Source organism: Fusarium oxysporum, chromosome 4, assembly GCF_000149955.1.
Source record: "Fusarium oxysporum f. sp. lycopersici 4287 chromosome 4, whole genome shotgun sequence".
In the NCBI taxonomy this organism is placed as follows: domain Eukaryota; kingdom Fungi; phylum Ascomycota; class Sordariomycetes; order Hypocreales; family Nectriaceae; genus Fusarium; species Fusarium oxysporum.
The window spans coordinates 1,928,704-1,949,030 of NC_030989.1; the positions used below are offsets into that span (position 1 = coordinate 1,928,704).

Genomic DNA, 20,327 nt, shown 5'->3' on the forward strand with positions numbered 1-20,327 from the left:
GCATGAAAGGGGAAATGAGAAGGGTTGATCAGGTCTAGACCGTCAAGGCCAACTATGGGTCGACCAAGCCTAAAAAAGCATGATTTTGGGAAGAGAACAGAAGAGACGACCAGGCCGGACCAGAATCCAGATATTATCCATGAGGGCATCACGAAACCCTGTAACAAGCACTAAAAGCCTATAAGGCCGCAGGTCGGTTCAGTGGAGAGAGGACGATTGGCAGCTAGGTCCCGGCCGCTGTGGAGTTTGTGCCGCCAATAGGAACAGGCCGCGAATAAGCTGTTGAAACAGAGCGCTTAGAGCCAGTCTTTTATAGTACAGCTTGACAAGGACGAGACAAGCTTGATTGGCTGAGGGTTTTCGGATATTTTCTTCTAAATGTTTTACATGTAATTTACTGGGGTGTTGGGTTGGGCGCCTGTTGATACTCTGGCTTGGCTGGCGGACAGGGCAGGGCAGAGCAGAGCTATTCATGGATGGTTCAAGAGAGAGACTCCATGGGCCACGAAAATATGAGATCCGATACGAGATGAGACTTTTGTGAGGCGATTCATCGTCTTTTGCTGGCGCTAATTGGATATGAGTGACTCTTAGGGGTGAAGCACTGCATATACATTAACAGAGTGTTACCACTACCTGTCCCAACTTTGTATGAATGGTTTCACTCTACTCAGCATACAATACACACTCACTCACTAGCTCTGACCACTTTCGTCCTTTCCTCTCTTTTTTCCTTTGTCAAGTATTTCCTATCTCTGTTTTGTGTGACTCTCTTTCATACTCAATCTGTTCCTTTCATTCACCGCTTTGTTCTTCTACTGTTCGTCGTCACTCCGTTTGAGCTCCCTTGTCTTCACTGTCTGTGTGCCTCCGCACCAGGAAAGCGAACAAGTGACTCTTTTTTGTTTGGAGACAATTTCTATTTACTCTTAATCAGCTTGAAGTTGGGAGGAAGCGGTCGACGAACTCGTACATTATTTTTTTTGGTGCAACTATCAATCATTTCAAACGACTTATACAATTTTGACTCACGAACCGACCAACGAATTAAACGAACGAATCTTTTCGATTTCACCAACACGCTCTTTCTTTCAGCAAGTCTATACCACTATCGACATACTCTTCACAATGCGGTGTAATAGATCAAGGCTCGCCGTGGCCTTCTCGCTCCTTTTGACTGCCCAGTCCGCACAGGCTGGTCCTATGTGGACGGGTAGAATGTACGGAGAAACTGATAACACCTCTTCAACTGCTGGATCTAACTCGGATGACAGAGAAAAAAGAAACCCTGGCGCTTTTCTTGACGCTAGGATGGAAAACTCACAAGCTCCCACTGCAGCTCACGACGGATATGGGTATGGATCAGGTTCGGAGACAGAACGTGAGGACTCGTATCTAACAATTCATCACAGTAGTGGCAACGGAGATCAGACTACGCCTCGTCCTGTTTTTGAGACGCTCAACTCGACACCCGAACCGAATCCGTTACTCTCAGAAAACCAAGGTGACGACAAGAAGAAGGGCCCCTACTCTGATCTCCCCGAGCCAATCGAGGTTATCCCCGTTCAGCCAACCAATGATGCCCCTGAGCAGACGAGTGATGCTCAAGAACCAACCCAAGAGCCTGGAGATAAGCCGACTTTCACGCAGAACCCTTCTGCACCGGTTCTCACGACCTCAATCGTGCCTAAGGATCCTACCACCGTGGTTGAGAAGCCAACCTCGGCTGAACAATCAGACTATAGGCCCCCCAAGGACACTGCAGTTGTCTCCGAGACTGCCCCAGTTACCAAAGAGGTCCCCACCTCTGCAAACGAGGCACCAACATCCGACCCTGTTAACGATGCTACGACTGTAGTGCCCGAGGTCCCTACGACCGAAGCAGCTCAGAAGCCAGAGAACACAGATACTCAGAGTCTATCCTCTACCCTCGACCTTGGTACACTTCAACCTTCAGATGGGGGAAAGACCAAGCCAAGCGCCGTTGAAGAGACCACGGCCCCTGAAGCGCCCTCTGCTACCGCCACAACAGCTCCAGGAAACGAGCAACCTACCACCTCTGCTGCTGAAGAAGAGACAACTACCTTTGCGTATCAGCCGACTCCTACTGGTTATCTTACAACGCAGGCGCCTTCTGATACAGCTTTCCCGATCAACCCCAAACACCCTACTCAAGTGTATCCCAAGCCTCCTACCACATCTGAAGGCCCCCTGGAGGAGACTTCCACCCCTGAGACGGAGTCTCCTGCGGGTACAACTCAGATTGTGTCTGCAGTTCAACCTAAGGAACCCCAGTCCCAGACGACATCTGATGCACAAAGCCAGCCTGCTCCAACTTCAGATGCTGCTCAACCTGAGAGCCAGGCCCCAGTCTCCGAACCTGCTCAGCCTAGCAATCCTGCTCCCACCTCTGAAGTTCAACAGTCTTATGTTCCTGTGCAAAACCCTGGTGGTCAACAGCCTGATACTCCAGCTGCGACTACTGCACCAGCTCAGCCTCAGAACCCTATTCCTACTTCACAGCTTGCTCAGCCTCAGCCTGGCAATCCAGCTTCAACTACTCCCTCCCAGCCCCAGAATCCAGTTCCTACTTCGCAACCAGCTCAATCTCAGCCAGAGAGCCCAGTTACATCCCAGGACCAACAGCCTGAGGCGCCCGCAGTCACTTCAGCAGTTCAGCAGCCAGCTCCTGTCCCTTCCAATGGTCAGCCCCAATATCCTACACCTGACTCCAATACTCAACCTGCAGTTCCCCCTGCACCGCCTACCAGCACCGTCCTTGTATCTGACCCCTCATCCCCTGAGACGACTTCGGCACCCAAGGTAGTCCCCTCGGGAACATCGGCCAACGGCGTTCCAACCATCAACCCTGGTGTTCCCACAGGAACCAGTGCCATCCCTGCTTCTGCGTACGCCAGCAATGTCGTCGATGCTCGCACATATAACGAGGAATTTGCCAAACTCACACCCGAGTCTTCGTGTATGAAGGGCCAGGCTGCTTGCATTAACGGACAAACCGGTGTATGTGATGACACTGGCAAGTTCCAGCTCACACCTTGCAGTACAAAAGGCGAGAAGTGCTTCGCTCTTCCTTTGTACAACTTTGAGGGTGGCATCAAGATTGTCTGCGAAGATCCTGCGACTGCTACCAAGATTCTTGGTGGAACTCCAAGCAGTGGTGAGGACAACACTGTTCCTGGAAATGGAGGCAAGGAGCAGCCTGCAACTACATCAGCCGCCGAGAAGCCCGCCGTTCCCGTGGTTACTGTTACGACCATAGTTACTGTCGATGACGGCGCAACCCCTGAACCAACTGGGGAGCCTGCTAAAGACCAACCTTCTCAGCCTGCTCAACAGCCACCACAGCCAACTCAACCTGCCAATGGCCAACCTTCACAGCCTGGTTATCAGCAACCTTCGCAGCCACAGCCTGTGTCTGAGCAGCCTACCCAACCCGCCCCTGAACAGACAAGCCAGCCAGCTCCCGAGGAGCCTTCCCAATCTCAACCTTTGCCAGAGAAGTCCACTCAGCCTGCCCCTGAGCAACCTAGTCAACCAGCTCAGACACAGCCAGCCGAGGCACAGCCATCCCAACCATCAGAGGAGAAACCTAGTCAGACAAACCCCGCGGAGCCTTCCAACCCTCAACCAACAAAGGCCTATGAAGATCTCCCTCCGACTTCTGCCCCCGTCGCTGAACAAAGTACCACGTCTATTACTCTCCCTGGCGCCACAACTTTGACCAAGTCCATCAAGAAGCCCGATGAAGCCAAGCCCACTGGCTCACCAGGCGATGATGATAACAAAGGAAAGGACGGCAGCGACAAGGGCAAAGATGGTCATAATGACGATGACAAGCCCACATCGGTCGTCCTCATCCCCATTCCCGACAAGCCTACGGGTGCCCCATCTCCTGCTGCTACAGAAGCTAAAGCCGACAACGAAGACAGCAAAGATGACAAGAAGCCCGCTGCTGGAACACGCACTGGTGACGATGCTCACGCTACAACCATTGTCGTCGATGGCACTCCGACTGTATCGGTCTACTTCACAGTGACAGTCACAGAAAAGGACCAGGCTACCGTCACCGTCACCGAAAAGGAGAAGGAGACTGTGACGCTGGTGATTAGCGCATAGATTCTGGTTTTTGCTTTCCTATAAAAATTCCTTATTTGTTTATATCGCGAGCTATTTTTTGGTGACCCGAATGGGGCGTATTGTGGTAATGAAGTTGATTTATACAGTACAACGATGGCACGCGGCCACATCCATTTTCGATTGACAGCAAGATTACAATGATGCTCCCAGTTAAGGATAGATCTAAATCTTGAAAAGAACACTATTATACATAACCCGTTCCTAAAGACTTGGGCCTCGTGGACATTACTTAATTTCTATTGCTATGCGAAATGTCTTGTCGCCTCTTGATTAAACTGATATATGATAAGAATGCTTGTTGCACCGCCAACCCCTTGTTCGTGCGCTTGGTATCATTTATAACAAATAAACCTCCCCCAAGTCATATCGTCTTGACTTGATTTGATTATTCCTGTACCGTCGTCATCTCCCCATTATGAGATGCGAGCTCTATGTTTGTTTATCATAAACCCTCAAGTCCCGTTCCTGGCCGTGCTTGATCATACACTTCTGCTAACCATCATACACTTGCGCAAAGCAGATTATGCACCCGATTGACTCATGACAGGGTAACACTTAACCATCAGCTTCCTCCCAACACAAATATTTTGAGAGGTTGCGTGTCATCCCCAAACCATAAAATTAGGTTGCCGCAGTTATCATGCCCCAGCACAACCCAGATGCATTCCCATCCGCAACTCCACCAAATCATTGTAGTTAACGCCAGATAAACAGACTCCATTATCACACCTCAATCCTCGGAACCCCGATGCTAGTGGTTGGCTTGCGTAGAGTCGGATACCGAGTCATCTATGAATGGATCGCCAACTTCCAGCCTCTTAGCTGCAGGCTCATTGCCCTCTTCATCGACTCCATATTTATCTTGCCATAGTTTCCGCATAACTTGGGTAAATGAATATGAAATTGAGGGACGGCCCTGAACCATGGCCAACACGCTGCTCTCGGAAGATGGTCGACCGTCTCGTAAATCACATCCGGACCCTCCGTTTGATCAACATACTTCTCAAAGGTGCCCAGTCCTAGCTCGCGCATTAGATGCTCGAGCGTAATGAAAGTGCCGGTTCGACCAACACCAGCACTGCAATGGATGATTCGCGGGTTTTTGGGCGCGCCCAGCTCGCGCGAAAGTCGCATGAGTTCAAAGAAGCCGTCGAGATCTTCTAGTTCGGGAACCCCAAAGTCAGGCCATCGTCTATACAGAAGGTGCCACACGATTCGGGGCTCTTCTTCATCCTTCAGGTGCATAAGTAGCTTGCGCTTCTCAATAGCACCGTCAGCGAGTTCCTCGTAAGAATCATACGTGATCTGGGCCTGCCAGTCATCGTTCCACGCATCGTGCTCGTTTAGAGTCCAGGTAGGGTGATCTTGGTTATCGGGAAAGTATTGGTGACATTTGACAACTCCACCCTCTGCCATGGTTGTCAGCTGTACGATAACAGCAGGTGAAGACATTTGCTCCGCAATCATGCGCCAGACATAGTCGATTGATGGCTGCGTTGGCCCTTGCATGGCGATGTATCGCAACGGCTCACGGCTCGGATCGGAAGGTGAGGTAAGAGTGATCTCGGAAGCGTTGACATAGTCAAGCTCATCCTCAGGAACCTGAAGTTTGACTCGGTTGTGATTCCAAGGCTTGATATTGATGTAGCGATCCATCACACCCTTCTCCTGGGCGTCAACCTGCTTGAAAGTCCCCCATTTAAACTCTTCATCCCCCTCATTCCTTGTGCCCTCAAGAACTCGGTCTCGTTCCGCCCACGTCAACTCCTGGAATTTGAAATCAATATCTATAAAATGTCAGCCCTGATTAATGCGCCATGTCTGGGTGTTGTATACCCTGCATCGAAGATTCCAAAAAGGCAGGAATTCGGGGACCTGATCCCTTTGAATTAGCCAGCACATCGCCTTCGGCTGTGACGGGTCGACTCTTGACGCCGTCGTGGCTCACGACGGCCGGTGGAGGACTGGAAGGCAACTCGACGGGTGGACTGTCGCGCGCTCTCTTTGTAGAGCCGCGCAAACGGAAATTTCGGAATGCGGCCCTCTTTGAGAGCTTGGACTTTTGTGGTAGGACTTGTTGCCCGTCCTGTTGTTGCGACTGCAAAGTTGCAGCCTGTAACTCGGTACTGGCGATACTATCGACAGTATCACTGCTGGAGCGTTCGACGGAGGTCTGGATCGTGGGGTTCTTGGGTTTGCGCCTGAACTTGGGGATCCTGTCCATGGCGTCGGGGTTGGGTAAAGACAGGTGTGAGTACCCCAAGGAGAAGTTGCGCTTGAGGCTGGTGCTCGTCGCGGTTTTCACCAGAGGCTTGAACAACAGCGACAGCCCAAGTATAAGAAGCAAAGGCGACGGAGATTTGGGCGTAAGAAGAGGAATAGCGTCGGGCCCTCTTGGCTGGTGGAGGTCAGGCAGGGGTCGGATCCGCGTGGTCCTTGGAGGGGCGCAGGCGCAGTCGATGGCGGAATCGTTTAATAGTGGCGGGATCGTGAGAAGAGGCGAAGATTACAAGGGTTATATGTCGAGAAGCGGAAGAAGGAGAAGAATAGAGAAGTTTGAGCTGATGTGAAGAAGAGAGGAGAAGGAGAAGACGTGAGTGGAGTTGAGACCGCAAACGGAAAGATTGGGGTGTAAGAGACAGAGGAAGGAGTACCTTAGTCAAGGGGTAAAATAAAGGTAAAAGGTAAAAGGTTAAAAAAAAAAAAAAAAAAGGAGTGAGCAAGAGGAAAGGAGATTCTTGGTTGGCTGTAACGACTGTAAGAGCAGAACAGCAGCGTCAAGTCAACCAAATATTCACGAGGACCTCGAAAAATGAGGAACGATGCGACGTGACGTGACCAAGAGACTTGAAACTCAAACTCAGACGTCAGTCAACGTGGGGAAGGGAAGAGTTTGTTCCAAGAATATCTTATCTTACGGCACACGCACTCTGATGTAACTTCTGTATCGGGAGTACCTTGCCTTTGCCTTGTTACGGGTAAAATGCAGGGCACTTTAATGAATGATCTGCAAGTGATGGTCTAGACGTGATAATTGACAGGTTTCATCCATTGTTCGGACACGTGCTCATTGTTTATACCCGATCCCGTGGTTCAGTCGCTGATCATGCACCCGAATCTATTATCGAGACCAATCTAGAGTCAATAGTTTGCAAGGACTTGTACCTGGTCTAGTAAAAACTCTTTTTTTCCTGCGCTGGCAGTGGCTCATCCCTGTATTATTTTAGCTGCGTGGCGGCTGCTCTGTTGGTTGTCGACGGATTTCTATTTTCGTCTTCAGGCCCATCATATTGGTTTAATGACGTGGAGGATGGGCGTATTATCCTGGCGACCAACTCCCTATTAACCACCATCTTTATTCCTCCACGATCTGTGCCTCATTCTGTTCTATTCTCGATTTTAACTTAATTACTCAGCGGCATTTGCTTGCGTGGCCTCGGCTTGATCAACATGGTCAATCCTCGTGTTGCTCCCAAGTTCCCACTAAAATGGTTCATACTACTTCTCATGAACCCCTGTGTAAGTGGAAGATATCCAAGGATGTTCAGGCGAAAATTGCGAAGAAGTATTGTGATACCTAGGGACCTATCAAGCTTAGCCAATCAGCACCTTTCAATCGTAACTGTCATTGCTGGAAAAATGATCAGTTTGGGCATGTTTCTACAATGTTTCAACTTCGTATCATTCACGTGTTTCTATGTTTCATTCCCAAAAGTAGTGTGAGCCATTCATATGACTGCTTCAGACCTCTCTTGGATCTTTCAGGTAAGGCATGGATGGGTGATTTCACATTTAAAGGGTCAGCTGAGCTAATCAGTCGATTAATTGGAAGGAACATGTCCAAGTGGAATTTAACATTTAATGTCATGACTGAAATATCCCATCCCCAAACGCCCAATCATATCCTCGCGGATACAATCCGTCGATTACATATTTCTTATAATACAATGAGGCGAGCCTGTTCTTACAAATTGAGTTGTTTGCCGTGCCACTCGCTTCACACGGCAGAGTAGATGCCAGTCACGTACTTGCCACACTCAATCTTTTGTTCCAACGAGACCTTTCGGCCCTTTCCACCGTCCAGACGGATTGTCTTGCGAGGAGTCACGGACAGCCGGTGGAAGTCTGGTGAACCCTCCTTACGAGCATCGGCGGCGCTGTCCAGGGCGGCAATATAAGCTGGAGCGTTCAAGTTGGTTCGTTTTCCGGTGCCAAGCTGATAGTGCTCATTGCCACCCCAGAATACGACGTCTGCTCCCCAGTTGGTCTCGTTCTCGGTCCCTTGACCCGTGACCGAGACTTCGGTGACATTGTCCATGACAGCCGAGCAGTGAGTGGCCCCAACTGTCAGAGACTTGAGCTTAATGGGGCTCATCTTGTTGGTTTTCTCGTCAAACTCGAACAGGGACGAAAGACCCTTCACCTTGGTCGGCTTGGGCGAGACGTGTGACCATCGACCAGTGCCCAGTGTCCCGTACACTCCTTGGCCGCAAGCCCACAGATCTGTAGTCACGGGAGGAAGCCTTCTCGCTGGAGCAAGAGTTTTTGTGTTGCCAGGAACTGTCGTGGTTTTCGCATCCACAGTGAAGAAAGTATTGTTCCCACCTGCCGCTATGGATGTTACCGTCGGGACAAGCCCAGTGCCAGCGTAGGACAGGTTGGTAGGAACCATTACCGGGGTGTCGGAAACTGAAAGGCCAAAGTCGGTATCGATTCCAAGCTGGCCGAATGAGTTGTCACCAAATCCAAAAATACGTCCGGTTTTATCAAGAACAGCCGAGTGGTAATCACCAGTTGCAATCTGTGCCACGTCGAATCCCTTCAGAGTTGTAATTTCGTGAGGTTGGTCGTAAGGTCCCTTGGGCCTGTTATGCCAATTCAAACCCGCAATACCCATCTGTCCCTTGGAAGGAAACTCGAGAGCACTAGCAGCAGCGGAGAAGACACGTCCTTTGGAGGTGAGCATGAGACAATGCTCCTGGCCGCTGCTGATGTCCTTCACGGTTTCACCATATGCCAGACCAGATGGTGTCAAATTGCGGAAATGTATGTTCTCTCGGGCACCGCCAGATCCCCATATAGACCAGGAGGACTTTTTCTGTTCTTCTTTCAGGCCACCCTCTTGATCATTGCGAGCCGCAGGGATAGAATATACATTGCCGTTGCGCGACAGAGCAATAATTCGATCAAGCGAAACATCGATTTTGACAAGATCTTTGCCTGTAAGTGTAGGCACGGGTGAAGGGTCTTGCTGGTTGTAGCCCAAGCCCCATTGAACCAGATCACCCTTCTCAGTGGCTGCTGCACCAAAGACGGATGTCAACTTGAGGTCCCTGAGAACCTTGTCATCAAAGAAAGAAATCCTCCGAGGTACTTTGACATATTTTTCACTGGAGTTTGGATCAATGACCTTTCCAACATTAGAGCCCCAGGCATAAACTCCAGGATGCTCCCAACTATTCTTAACTTGGAGATGTTGGGAGCTGATAAGATCTCGGTTCTCTTCTTTGGACTTGACTTTCTTGCGAGGCTTCTCAAACTCGAGTTCAGCCTTAGTGGGAACTTCCTTCTTCTCGACTTCAGCGGGTGATGAAGACTTTCCAGTCAACATGGGATAAAAGTAGGCTCCAGCAGCAGCAAGACCGAAGACGGCTGCAAAACTAATGATTTTACCACCGCGGTTGGGAGGAGGCTGAGAATACTCGCTGCCATAATCATGGGCGTAGCGAACCCATTGGCGCCGAGATATAGTGAGAGGCTGACGAACTTGGGAGCGAACAACAGCTCGCCCAAGAGTCGCTCGAGAAACGTTCATTTTGAAAACTTGCTAGCAAGGGGTCCGAGTCAATGTAATTGGTAATATCTTCTCTGAGAGAATACAAAATTCATCAAAAGTTGAACCCAATGTCGCCTCCCGATGAAGGAGAAAATGTTGTGAGGTCATAGAGCTGAAGCTCCCGCAGTAGCTAACTTATTTAATGGTCAGCAAAATTCTTTGGACTGTGGCAGGTCTACTAAACACGATGAACTGTGCCACAGGCAGATCTAGGCACGCGCCACATGCTGCAGGGTCTTGTCGTCCATTAGTGCATGGGTATTGCTCCACATTTTACCGCCATCGGCGGTTCGGCTGTGTTAGCTCCGACTTTAACATTCAACGCCTGTTGCGTGGCTTCAAAGTTACAGGAGCTCCCGTGAACCCTTGAGCTCTGTCAACACCATGTACGAGGACTCTTGGTATACGCTGATGCCCGACTTGGGCACCAGCAAGAAGAGTCACTCTAGTAGCCATAGTCAAAGTCATGGTCACCGTCGCAAGGAGTCTCTGCTCCAACAACCCAATGTATGCTCCCCGCGAATTGGCACCCCACCAATAATTGTTGAAGCTCATAAGATGGGTTTAGGAAACAGGCCAAACACACGAAGCTGCGACGCCAATGCAAAATGTTTACGAAGAAATTGAGGATACCGACACTCCGCCAGAACCGACGGTCCTTCGCCGAGCCAGTTCCTACTCCGACTTCTATCGAGTGGTCAAGGAACAGCTGTCTAAAGACACACGACCACGGCCTAAGAAGACCGACAAGCACAGCAGAGCATGGGAAGCTCTGACGCTTCCAGACTCTAGTCAAGAACTTGAAAAACACGACGCCATTAGCCTTGAATCGTACGATGAGCAATTGCTGGATGCCAGTCAGCAGGAATACTTGTATGCATACTACGTCATGCGAAGATGGCATTTCTATGAAGACAGCGCTGACTGATACTAGACTATATCGCGACCAACTTACTGTCACGGAGCGTCACTTAGATGGGCTTATCGAAGATGCAAACGCGACGCTAAAACTTCTTACCTCCCTATCGAACTCTTTCGGCTCCGTCGAGGCGCAAACGTCAACTTTCCAATCGCAATGCGAAGAACTTTTGCAGGAACAAAGAAGGCTGGAAGTCTTGGCCGACGAAGTCGGAACCGATCTTCATTACTATGCGTACCTCGACAATGCAACAAGACGTCTCAATGCGCCAGGCGCCAGCCGACTGGTCGATGATGCCTCTTTTGGAGAGATGGTCGAGAATATTGATGCCTGCATCGTCTTTATGGAGAATCATGTAAGAGTTCGTTCCATTTGCTCTCAAGAGCAGATGCTAATTCAATTAGCCGACATACCGCGACCGCGATACCTATCTTGCACGATACACTGCGCTCCTCACAAAAGCCCTTCATCTTCTTGAGCATGGCTATAAGACCTCACTGGAAAAGGTATCACCTGAAATCGGCCGCCAGATTATAGCTACAAAATCCGAGTCGGCTCGCCATGCGCTTGCGTATGGTCGTTTCCAAGAGATGATGCTGGACTCGTATGGCTTGATACCCAATGTTCACCGAATCATACGCCGCGCATATGATTCTTACGGCCAGCGAAACGAGTCCTGCACTCACTTTGAGACCTACGCAAATACAGCTAATAGCCTCATTCATACCCATCTCACGACACGAGATCGCGACTTGAAAGTTTTGACGCAATCTGATATTGCAGAGTTCAATAAAGAAGTCAAGAGCCTCTCGGCTGAGACAGCATCGCGAAATTTTATTAAGCAATGCTTCGAACGCATGTACAACGAGGAGAATCTGTTCGTGAAACTCTTTGATGTGGAACCCATATGGACACAGGCAGCAGACTCAGTGTTTCAGGCGATCAAACCCATCAACACCACCATTGCTCATCCTGGCAACTTGACGCCATTGGTGACTAACCTCCAAACTGTCCTACAGACTGCACCATTGGAGACGACGTGTAACGTGGTGGGCTTGTTAGCCAACGAATATTTTGGTGCCGATTTAGATGATATAGAGTCGCCATATTTCATCAAATGCAAGCAATACACCTCACAACTTCTTGCCCATCATCTGTGGCCCTTGACAGATACAGTTTTTGACGCGGAAGTCACAAAAACGATCACAAAGGCGCCTGTTCAAGACGCTTCTCTGAAGATCGGACCTGTTGTCGGTGGCGTAGCGTCATCAAACGCCCATCCCTTAGTCAAACAAGCCATTAAACTTCTGAGCATGTATGAGAATTGCATGCCTAAAGAAAGATCTGTAAGTGAATTGTCCTCTAGCACTGGATTTGGCTAACGGCTTCGTAGTCAAAAAATAGTTCAGTCGTGTTCAATATTGTTCGAGAAACCATTCAGGTGCTCCAACGCGCAGAAGCAAGGATACAGTCATTAAAGGCTGGCACAGATCCTGATCTGTTTATGGTGAAAAACTTACTCATCATTAAGAATGAGCTGGTTTCGTTGGAGATTGGTGACATTCGAAACCATGGTCCTTCTATGCAGCACTTTGTTCACATCTGGGATACCCTGAGCCCCCAGAATTGGGTCGGTTTCTTTTCCAACATCATCGGCGGCGGTCTATGGTCTAGAGGCACACCCTCCGTGACAGCTAAAACCTTGACTGTTGAGGATATGAACGAGCAGCTTGATGAGTTACTGCGACAGTCTATCTACAACTTCACGCATCGCTGGGGTACTCTGATGAACGACTCGCAGAATAGAAAGCCTGGAGTGAAGCCAATCGCGAAGGTGGAAGCTGAACTAGAAAGCTTACTCATGACTGCGTTCAGCAACCAGCCTGAAGTGGTTGGAAAACTGAAGGAGGCTATTGAGCAGCATGCGCAGGCGCAGAATGATGCGAAAGATGAGAAGCAAGGAGTAAGACGATACTGAAGAGAAGGAAATTGGGTGTGACAATAGAAGCGAGTATTGCCTGATATAAAGATCCAGACTGACGATCTTGGAATAATGACCAATTTCATATGCACATTCAATCGTACATACCTAGGTACCTAAATATGTCGGTTTCTCGCGGTTCTAGAGCGTAGATCCCGAGTTCCGGATTTCATTAGCCCGAAGTCGGTGCCACCTTTTCAATGGGCATTTTCATTATGAAATTGTTAGAAAGGTACATCTTAGGAACGGCCCCCGGAGAAGATGCCGATAAGAGTGTCGGGAAATTACAGTACAGAGACGGTATAATTCCCCACGATTTCCATCAGTATCTGACGGGCTCTTCTCCGAACTTTACTTGTACTGTGGTATCTCAACACCGACAGTCCGGGCTCCGTTACCGGCTTTGTAATGCTAGCACGTCATTTGCCGAACGCCCTCCGCGATAAATCAACCCCGGATTGCGATATCGATTCGCGCGCCCTAAGTCTGGCTTTCTTATCTTTTTCTCCCCCTTTGTTGTCTTATCTCTGGCGAGCTTCACCTACTTTTTCTCCTTGCCTTTTTGCTGTTGAAAGGTTCACTGCTACCCGAAGAGAAAGGAAGGACAGAGGTGTTTGTGATCACCCCGCCAAATTGAAGAGATGGACGCTCTTGAGCTGGAGACGGCCAAGCAGAGCCCTACCATTGAGACGGCCAAGGATCTTTTCTCTGGTGCTGTTGGAGGAATTGCGCAGGTCTTGATTGGTATGTCTCGATATTTCTTTCGTTCAGCTCTTGGGGAGTCAGGCAGCGCAAAGGGAAAAGAAGATTTCTCTGAGCCGGGGAATAAAGATGAGGGACCTGGCTCAAGATAAGCTTACCCTCCACCATGAAGTCGTCACCAGCATATTTGTGCAACAGTACGAATTCAACCCAATTGCTAACACTCTAATCTCAGGTCAACCCTTTGACATTGTCAAGGTCCGACTGCAAACTACAACGCAATACTCGTCTGCCATCAACGCCGCCACCACAATCTACAAGAACGAGGGTGCCCTCGCCTTTTACAAGGGAACGCTTACACCACTCATCGGTATCGGAGCCTGTGTTTCCGTTCAATTCGGTGCCTTCAACGCCGCGAAGCGCTGGTTCCAAACTCGCAACAACGGAGCCGAACTGTCTTATCCTCAATACGGTGCCGCGGGTGCGTTTGCTGGTGTCTCCAACTCGGTCCTCTCAGGTCCCATCGAGCATATCCGTATCCGCCTTCAGAGCCAGCCTCATGGCGCCGGTCGTCTATACGATGGTCCTGGTGACTGTATTCGTAAACTCGGAGCTCACAATGGTGTTCTGAGTGGCATCTACCGCGGTCAGGCTGTCACCATCTGGCGAGAGGCTTTCGCCTACGGTTCCTGGTTCACTGCCTTTGAGTATATGATGAACTCGGACGCTGCTCGCAATAAGATCGACCGCAGGGATATCCCTGCTTACAAGATTGCTCTTTACGGTGGTCTTGCTGGTGAAGTTCTCTGGCTTTCCAGCTATCCCTTCGATGTCATCAAGAGCAAGATGCAGACCGACGGCTTCGGTGCCAACCAAAAATATGCCACTATGCGAGATTGCTTCGCAAAGACTTGGCGAGCTGAGGGGGCGGCTGGCTTCTGGAAGGGTATCGGACCTACCCTGGCGCGAGCTATGCCTGTCAGCGCGGGAACTTTCATTGTTGTCGAGATGACCATGCGAGCTCTTAACAGCTAAACAAAAGCGAACAGTGCGGAAAACAGAATCTGGTTGATCTTTTGATGCAATAAAACGTATTGGGGGGTTCAATGGTTAGAACAAAAAGGGAAATGATATTTTTAGAAGGTCACGGAGAGATTCAACACGTGAGGCACGAGCGATAGACCTTGGAGAAAGGCATCGAATGCGTGATAATATACCCAATCTTAATCTATTTCGTTTTACCACCCTACGTTCTCGTTGTTCTCTACACGACGCTGCAGAATGTTTCTTGCGCCTTGCGGTGATAACCCTTCAAGATGGAGTTCCTCGAGTACCTTGCGTGCCTCTTCGTTGTCCGTGAAGACTCGATCGCTGGCTTCCTTGAGTGTCAAGCCACTCGCCTCACCCGCTTCAACCGGAAGACTCAGGAGCTGCATACCCTCAGTCAAGTTATCAAGGACAGATGAACCATTAGGGATGTAGCGTTCGATAGTAGAAACCAAGGCAGCGCCATCGCGACGGAACTGGGTGGCACCATAAGTGGTGAACGACTGACGCATAAGGACACTTTGCCATAGATAATCTTGAAGCTTGACAAGGGCTTCACGGCAGACGCGGCGGAACACTGCAGTTGAAAGAGCTTTGATGAGAAAGTCAAAGTTGCGTTGGAGGATGCGAAGTGGCTCATCAAGTTCTGGCGTAATAGCAAGCTCATCTGCTACCGTGTTAGCTAATATGTTGGGAACAGTACGGCATGCGAACTTACCAAGGATAGCAGTTTCACCAACAGTTGTCCATTGAACACGGGTGGTGTATGCTCGGAAAGCTTTATTGTGCGACTCGACCAAAGCGCCAACAAGAAGTTCTTGAGCAGCCTTGCGTCGCATGTTATAGGCACTCGCTGTCTCATCAAAGAGAGCCCCATCTTCATGTTTCTCTCCCACTGCTGTAGACGTGCGATCCTTCACATCATCGTAGCTCATGGTACTGGTAATGTTATTGCCCTGGCTAGATCTATGCAAAGCTCGAGTCTGAAGTTCATCCCACAAAGAGACAAAGAACTAGGATGTTAGCTTGATAAGATGACTTTCAGGCGGTTTGCATACCTCCTCATTGCTCCAGTCTTTCAGAGTATTGACAATGTGATCAGCACTACCAATTACTTTGCAGAGCACCTCGAAACCACCTGTACCCTCAAGAACAGCAAGGTCCTCCTTATTCGCGGCCAAAGTGCGACCAAAGGTCGTAGACATGCTCTGATAAGCCTGAAGTGAGTCTCGAAGGCGATCGTGATAAGCATCCAAGATTTCAAGTTGAATGCCAATCAAGAAGCGAATTTTGTGCTTGAAGGTACGCACCCTCTCGTACTGACTTGTCACAGATCGCAGAAGATCAGTGACGCGCACAGCAGCATATGTTGGCTTCATCTTGCCCTGGAGCGCATAATCGTAATCGATATTGCGGGCATCTTGTGACTCCATGATAGTATTATATCTCTCAAGAGCAAAATCCTTCTCGGCCTTGAACCACGTATCAAAGTGGTCATCCAGTATATGTGCGGTTAAGCCAGACCATCCGTTTTCAGCATCGCCGCCGTCATAGTTGAACTTGTAGCGAACATTCTCGTCAAATGCCATCAGTTGTGACATAAAACTACTCAGGAATGAGGGGCTCTTAATAGCTTCGAGTGCGACTAATGAGGTTTTCTCCTTCAGCACTGGTAGTAGTGAGGTAATAAAGGCAGAAACAGGGTCGATATAAGCCAGGTTGGTCGCTACAGCAGTGTCCTGGAACTTCTCTGCTAGCAAATAGCCCAGATTATCCCGGAAGAAATCTTCCCATTTCTCAACCAGTGCGATAAACCACGGGAGACAATGGGTTCCAAATGCCTGAGCACCGCTTGTTGGCTTGTCGCTGAGAAAATGGAAACGAAACTCGGAGACAAAGATGGAGGCCATGATTTCGAATGGAAGCAACGTAACAAGCTTGTCAGTGTGTGCTATTTCCGGCTTTTGAAGATCGATGAGCTTTTCGATGCAATTGATCCATTCCTCATCCATCTGCAAATGGGTGTCAATCTTGGGCCACTTCCTCTGCTTCAGGACTGCCTCAAGTTCCCCAGACATAGTAGATTTGATCTCATCCCAAAGTGAAGCGGTCACACCTTCGGCATATGCGACGAGGTGAAGGCCCTCTTGGCCAGGTAGGCCTTGTAACTTTTGAACATGCTGTTTCAACTTGATGTAAGGCTCCAATGAAGCTTTGGGGTTCTGAGGCAGGAATGATCTCGCTTCTACTCGAAATTTTTCAGCGTCTTGCAAGAGAAAAAGGTAGCTCTGGGCACGCTCAACGGCCTTGATCTTGTTCATAGGTGACTTGAGGCGTTCGATGGCCTGATCTGGGGCATCCGAGGCAGCGTAGATCTGAGCACGAAGATCAATACTCTCTTGAAGCTTTTGAAACTCTTCTATGCGAGCAGCAAGTGACCCTTGGCGATCATCGGCAGTGCGCCGGGTCTCTTCGAGCTCTCTCACAGCTGTATCTAGCTGTGATTGCAGCTGGTTTCTTTGAAGCTCAACATTTGCGATAAGCGTGTCGAGATCTTCGAGGTCGGAAGTAGACTGAAGCTTATCGTCCAGGAAGTCCTCAACTCGAATATCGAGTGATGTTCCTTGGTTGTTGGCGGCTACGGCTGCCATGTTGTATATAGTGGTTATGCGTTGGTGTTCGTGAATCTCATAGCGCAACGTAGCCACTCTACATGACGTGGGGAGCATGCCCCACTAAATCCGATAGCTACATACTTCTTCTAGATACAAGTGTTTCTGGAAACTCAGATGAACTCATGATAAGCACGGAGTGCAAAGAAAATTCCGAGCGGAGAAAGAAGAGTTTGAAACGTCCGACACCGACTTCAGTCAAAGAGAGTCATAATTGAAGTCAATTGCGGTAAGTGAAAGAATCTGAAATTCGCGGGTGGCTGAACGCCAAGCCTGGAGAGTTAGTCGGGTGGCTGGGTTCTCATGAGGGTTGTCATGATGGATTTCAGGGCTCTCTCGGGAGAATAAGCTCACGGTTACGACGGAAAGAGTTCACATATCATGTTGATCTTGTGCTACTAAGAGAGGAGTCGTCGTCAGACACTGAAGTAAACAGTTTGCAGTTCATGTGAATTCCGATTGAACCGCGCAGTCTACGTAAATATTGGATAACTGCGAAGAGAATAGCAGAATGTGTTATAATGGAAGAAAACAGAACTTCAATTCTATATAATGAAAACATATATTACCTCAAGGTGGTGCTGTCTTGATACAGACCGAACTTTGATAACTTGCGTAGTAGTTTTCGCCGTCATTCAGTGATCCTGAGTTTCTGACCACACCGAGCACGGTTTGGCCGCGGGATAGCGTCGTTAGCTCCGACAGAGTGGATAATAATACGACTTCTTAGGTCGAGTTGGGGAGAAAAGACTCCATGACCAAAAGTCGGGGAGTTTCAAGCCAGTTCTCGCTTACTCGGGGTAAATGGGGCAAATTAATTGAGACCAGGTTATGAATAGGATAACCGAGGAGATGGATCTCAGGTACAGAATATGCCCGAGCACGATAGATCAAGGCACGCCAAATGAGCACGAATATTCGCGTAGTGTATGTAGTCCAATAACTCGTCAATTAAGGCTATCGACGTACGTCAGCATAGCCAGTCCAGGCGGAGGAACAAATAAAAAAACCTATGATACAATTGGTATAATATGAATAGGTCGATAGCTCGACAAAGTACGGATGAGTCCAGTCGATTACCCATATCCCATTCGAAACGGCGCCAAATCGTCATGACAACTGCATTAAGCTGAGAGAGGTCCCGCTATAGCTTCTATCCTTGGCACCCTTGGCAAATCTGGGCGCTGACGAGCTGCCGGGGTCGAGCCCAAATCAAGGTCGCAGCTGGTCGTATAGAAACGCGTCGACTTTGCGGCGAAGCGCTACGTAAGATCGTAGATCCTAGGGTTCAGGGATCAAGCCCAGGAAGTTGCTCATCTGCACTGCTGCAGGTCCAATAACACCTTGCCGCTAAAGGTTTAGCGCCCGATCGCGTCTAGGCTTCTCCTTCCCTCTGCAGCGCCGGTTAGCGGGTTGCCCGGTGCTGAAAGGAGCCCCTGGCCTGTCCAGAGCTCGCCCAGCTGGCAACTGTGGCTCCACATGTAAAACGTCACCGTCGCCAGGCCAACGCGAGTAAATAGGTGGCTGGGCACTACACCTCTGCATCACCCACCGAAAAGTCCAGAGGTTGGTAGTTATCCCAAGTCTTTCCCAGCCATCGAATATCCGCCCAATTGTCTGGTATTGGTATACGAAACTGCTCCGACTAATTGACTGACTGACCGCTTCTCTCCTTTCCTTCTCTCCTTTTCTGAGGAGATTCTCTAACAAAACCAATAAGTCTTCACCCTCGTTAGCAGAACGTGTGAACTGATCTTCAAGGCTCTTGATTTATTGTGGCCAACTCTCAACTTGACTTAACTTAACCTCCTTTAACAAGATCTCACTATTACAGGGCCCGGCTTTCGCTCGTTGTCACCAACCGTCGTCTTTAGCCCACATACATTCCAGTGTCGATTGTCTACCGAGACATCGATTTCTCCCGTCCGCATTCCACCGCTCCTTCACCTCGACAAGAACCAGTTGTTCCCGAGACAGATTGACTGATCCAGTGGAGGAAGTTCGGGATCGATCAAAGGATCGCTTCCAGAGTGTTACGCGACCAAGCGGTAACAGAAAGAGCAAGGAAACCAAGTGATAGTAGTCTTGAGAAACTCGTGTTCGTCGCTCCCTAACTGGGGGACGAGCGCAGACAACTCAGTTGTTTCCCGCCACTACTTCAACCGACAACACCTTGAAGGAGTGCAGGATCAACATCATTCACGATGGGTTCCGGGACGAGCAGCAGCAGCAGCTCGTCCTCTAGAAGGCAAAAAGTCCAGGTCGGCTGGTATCGTAAGTGATTGTCTAGTCTCGGGACATCGATGAAATGTCTCAGCTGATATCGTCCGCATCGCTAACATCTAATTTCACTAGGCTTCGTTCCATTCCTCGGTTATCACCATGTATTGATGATCCTTATCGCCATCGCCATTATTCTATTATGTGAGCTATTTTACCCCTAAATGAGATAATTTTCTAATCAAAACCAGCACTGCTTCTCGCTGGCTGTTCATCGTCCTCGCCACTTATCCCTGATATCTTCCTACTATCTATCTACTACAAGAGCTACACAGCAGTGCCCGATACAGCCCAGGTCGACTATAACCTCCATTCAGCTATCGAGAACATCGCAGGTGACGCTTCATTGCAAGCTCGCGTTGGTTATTTCGGTATCTGTATCAACCCCGACGGTGGTTCCTGGCTGTGCAGCAACAATGCAACTGCACTGGCTAAGGAGGTTGATGTGGACCAAGATCCTCTCAACCTCATCTGGCTGGCTGCTCAGTTCAAAGATATGATTGTATTCCCATATCTCATGTGAGTTCTCACTCCGCGTGCACCGAAATCGAAGCACACTAACCTGATTCTCAGTATCATCGCCATCATCTTTGCTTTCGTCTGCCTTCTCCTTCTCGCGACCTTCCCTGGATGGCACGAGGAGACCGATTCAGAAGGCTCTGACCGCGAAGTCAAGCCTTTCCCGTCTCGTCCCGTCTCCCAAATTGCCCTTGCCCTGATCTTCATCTCAGC

General features: G+C 49.3%; 7 protein-coding genes across 7 annotated transcripts; 4 read left to right on the forward strand and 3 right to left on the reverse strand.

The window, feature by feature from the left end:
* Positions 1 to 421: 421 nt before the first annotated feature.
* Positions 422 to 4,405, forward strand: FOXG_08047 (uncharacterized protein). Its single transcript, XM_018386779.1, has 3 exons — positions 422 to 1,220; positions 1,275 to 1,355; positions 1,413 to 4,405. The coding sequence occupies exons 1-3, from the start codon at positions 1,129 to 1,131 to the stop codon at positions 4,135 to 4,137; spliced, it is 2,898 nt and encodes a 965-aa protein (XP_018243972.1). The 5' UTR covers positions 422 to 1,128; the 3' UTR covers positions 4,138 to 4,405.
* On the reverse strand, positions 4,239 to 7,265 carry FOXG_08048 (uncharacterized protein). The gene is made up of 2 exons (XM_018386780.1): positions 5,995 to 7,265; positions 4,239 to 5,945 (listed from the first exon to the last, which is right to left on the reverse strand). The coding sequence occupies exons 1-2, from the start codon at positions 6,380 to 6,382 to the stop codon at positions 4,948 to 4,950; spliced, it is 1,386 nt and encodes a 461-aa protein (XP_018243973.1). The 5' UTR covers positions 6,383 to 7,265; the 3' UTR covers positions 4,239 to 4,947.
* A 671-nt stretch (positions 7,266 to 7,936) lies between these two features.
* FOXG_08049 (uncharacterized protein) lies at positions 7,937 to 10,190 on the reverse strand. The gene has a single exon (XM_018386781.1). It carries the CDS (start codon positions 9,971 to 9,973, stop codon positions 8,156 to 8,158), a length of 1,818 nt encoding a protein of 605 aa, XP_018243974.1. The 5' UTR covers positions 9,974 to 10,190; the 3' UTR covers positions 7,937 to 8,155.
* A 120-nt stretch (positions 10,191 to 10,310) lies between these two features.
* Positions 10,311 to 13,012, forward strand: FOXG_08050 (uncharacterized protein). Its single transcript, XM_018386782.1, has 5 exons — positions 10,311 to 10,501; positions 10,563 to 10,867; positions 10,929 to 11,268; positions 11,318 to 12,259; positions 12,307 to 13,012. Exons 1-5 carry the CDS (start codon positions 10,379 to 10,381, stop codon positions 12,889 to 12,891), a joined length of 2,295 nt encoding a protein of 764 aa, XP_018243975.1. The 5' UTR covers positions 10,311 to 10,378; the 3' UTR covers positions 12,892 to 13,012.
* Positions 13,013 to 13,150: 138 nt separating this feature from the next.
* FOXG_08051 (solute carrier family 25, member 46) lies at positions 13,151 to 14,916 on the forward strand. The gene is made up of 2 exons (XM_018386783.1): positions 13,151 to 13,638; positions 13,832 to 14,916. The coding sequence occupies exons 1-2, from the start codon at positions 13,536 to 13,538 to the stop codon at positions 14,629 to 14,631; spliced, it is 903 nt and encodes a 300-aa protein (XP_018243976.1). The 5' UTR covers positions 13,151 to 13,535; the 3' UTR covers positions 14,632 to 14,916.
* FOXG_08052 (uncharacterized protein) lies at positions 14,456 to 17,385 on the reverse strand. Its single transcript, XM_018386784.1, has 3 exons — positions 15,702 to 17,385; positions 15,362 to 15,656; positions 14,456 to 15,310 (listed from the first exon to the last, which is right to left on the reverse strand). The coding sequence occupies exons 1-3, from the start codon at positions 17,370 to 17,372 to the stop codon at positions 14,835 to 14,837; spliced, it is 2,442 nt and encodes an 813-aa protein (XP_018243977.1). The 5' UTR covers positions 17,373 to 17,385; the 3' UTR covers positions 14,456 to 14,834.
* A 1,464-nt stretch (positions 17,386 to 18,849) lies between these two features.
* FOXG_08053 (uncharacterized protein) lies at positions 18,850 to 20,173 on the forward strand. The gene is made up of 3 exons (XM_018386785.1): positions 18,850 to 19,589; positions 19,671 to 19,739; positions 19,787 to 20,173. Exons 1-3 carry the CDS (start codon positions 19,520 to 19,522, stop codon positions 20,116 to 20,118), a joined length of 471 nt encoding a protein of 156 aa, XP_018243978.1. The 5' UTR covers positions 18,850 to 19,519; the 3' UTR covers positions 20,119 to 20,173.
* The last annotated feature ends 154 nt before the right edge of the window (positions 20,174 to 20,327 follow it).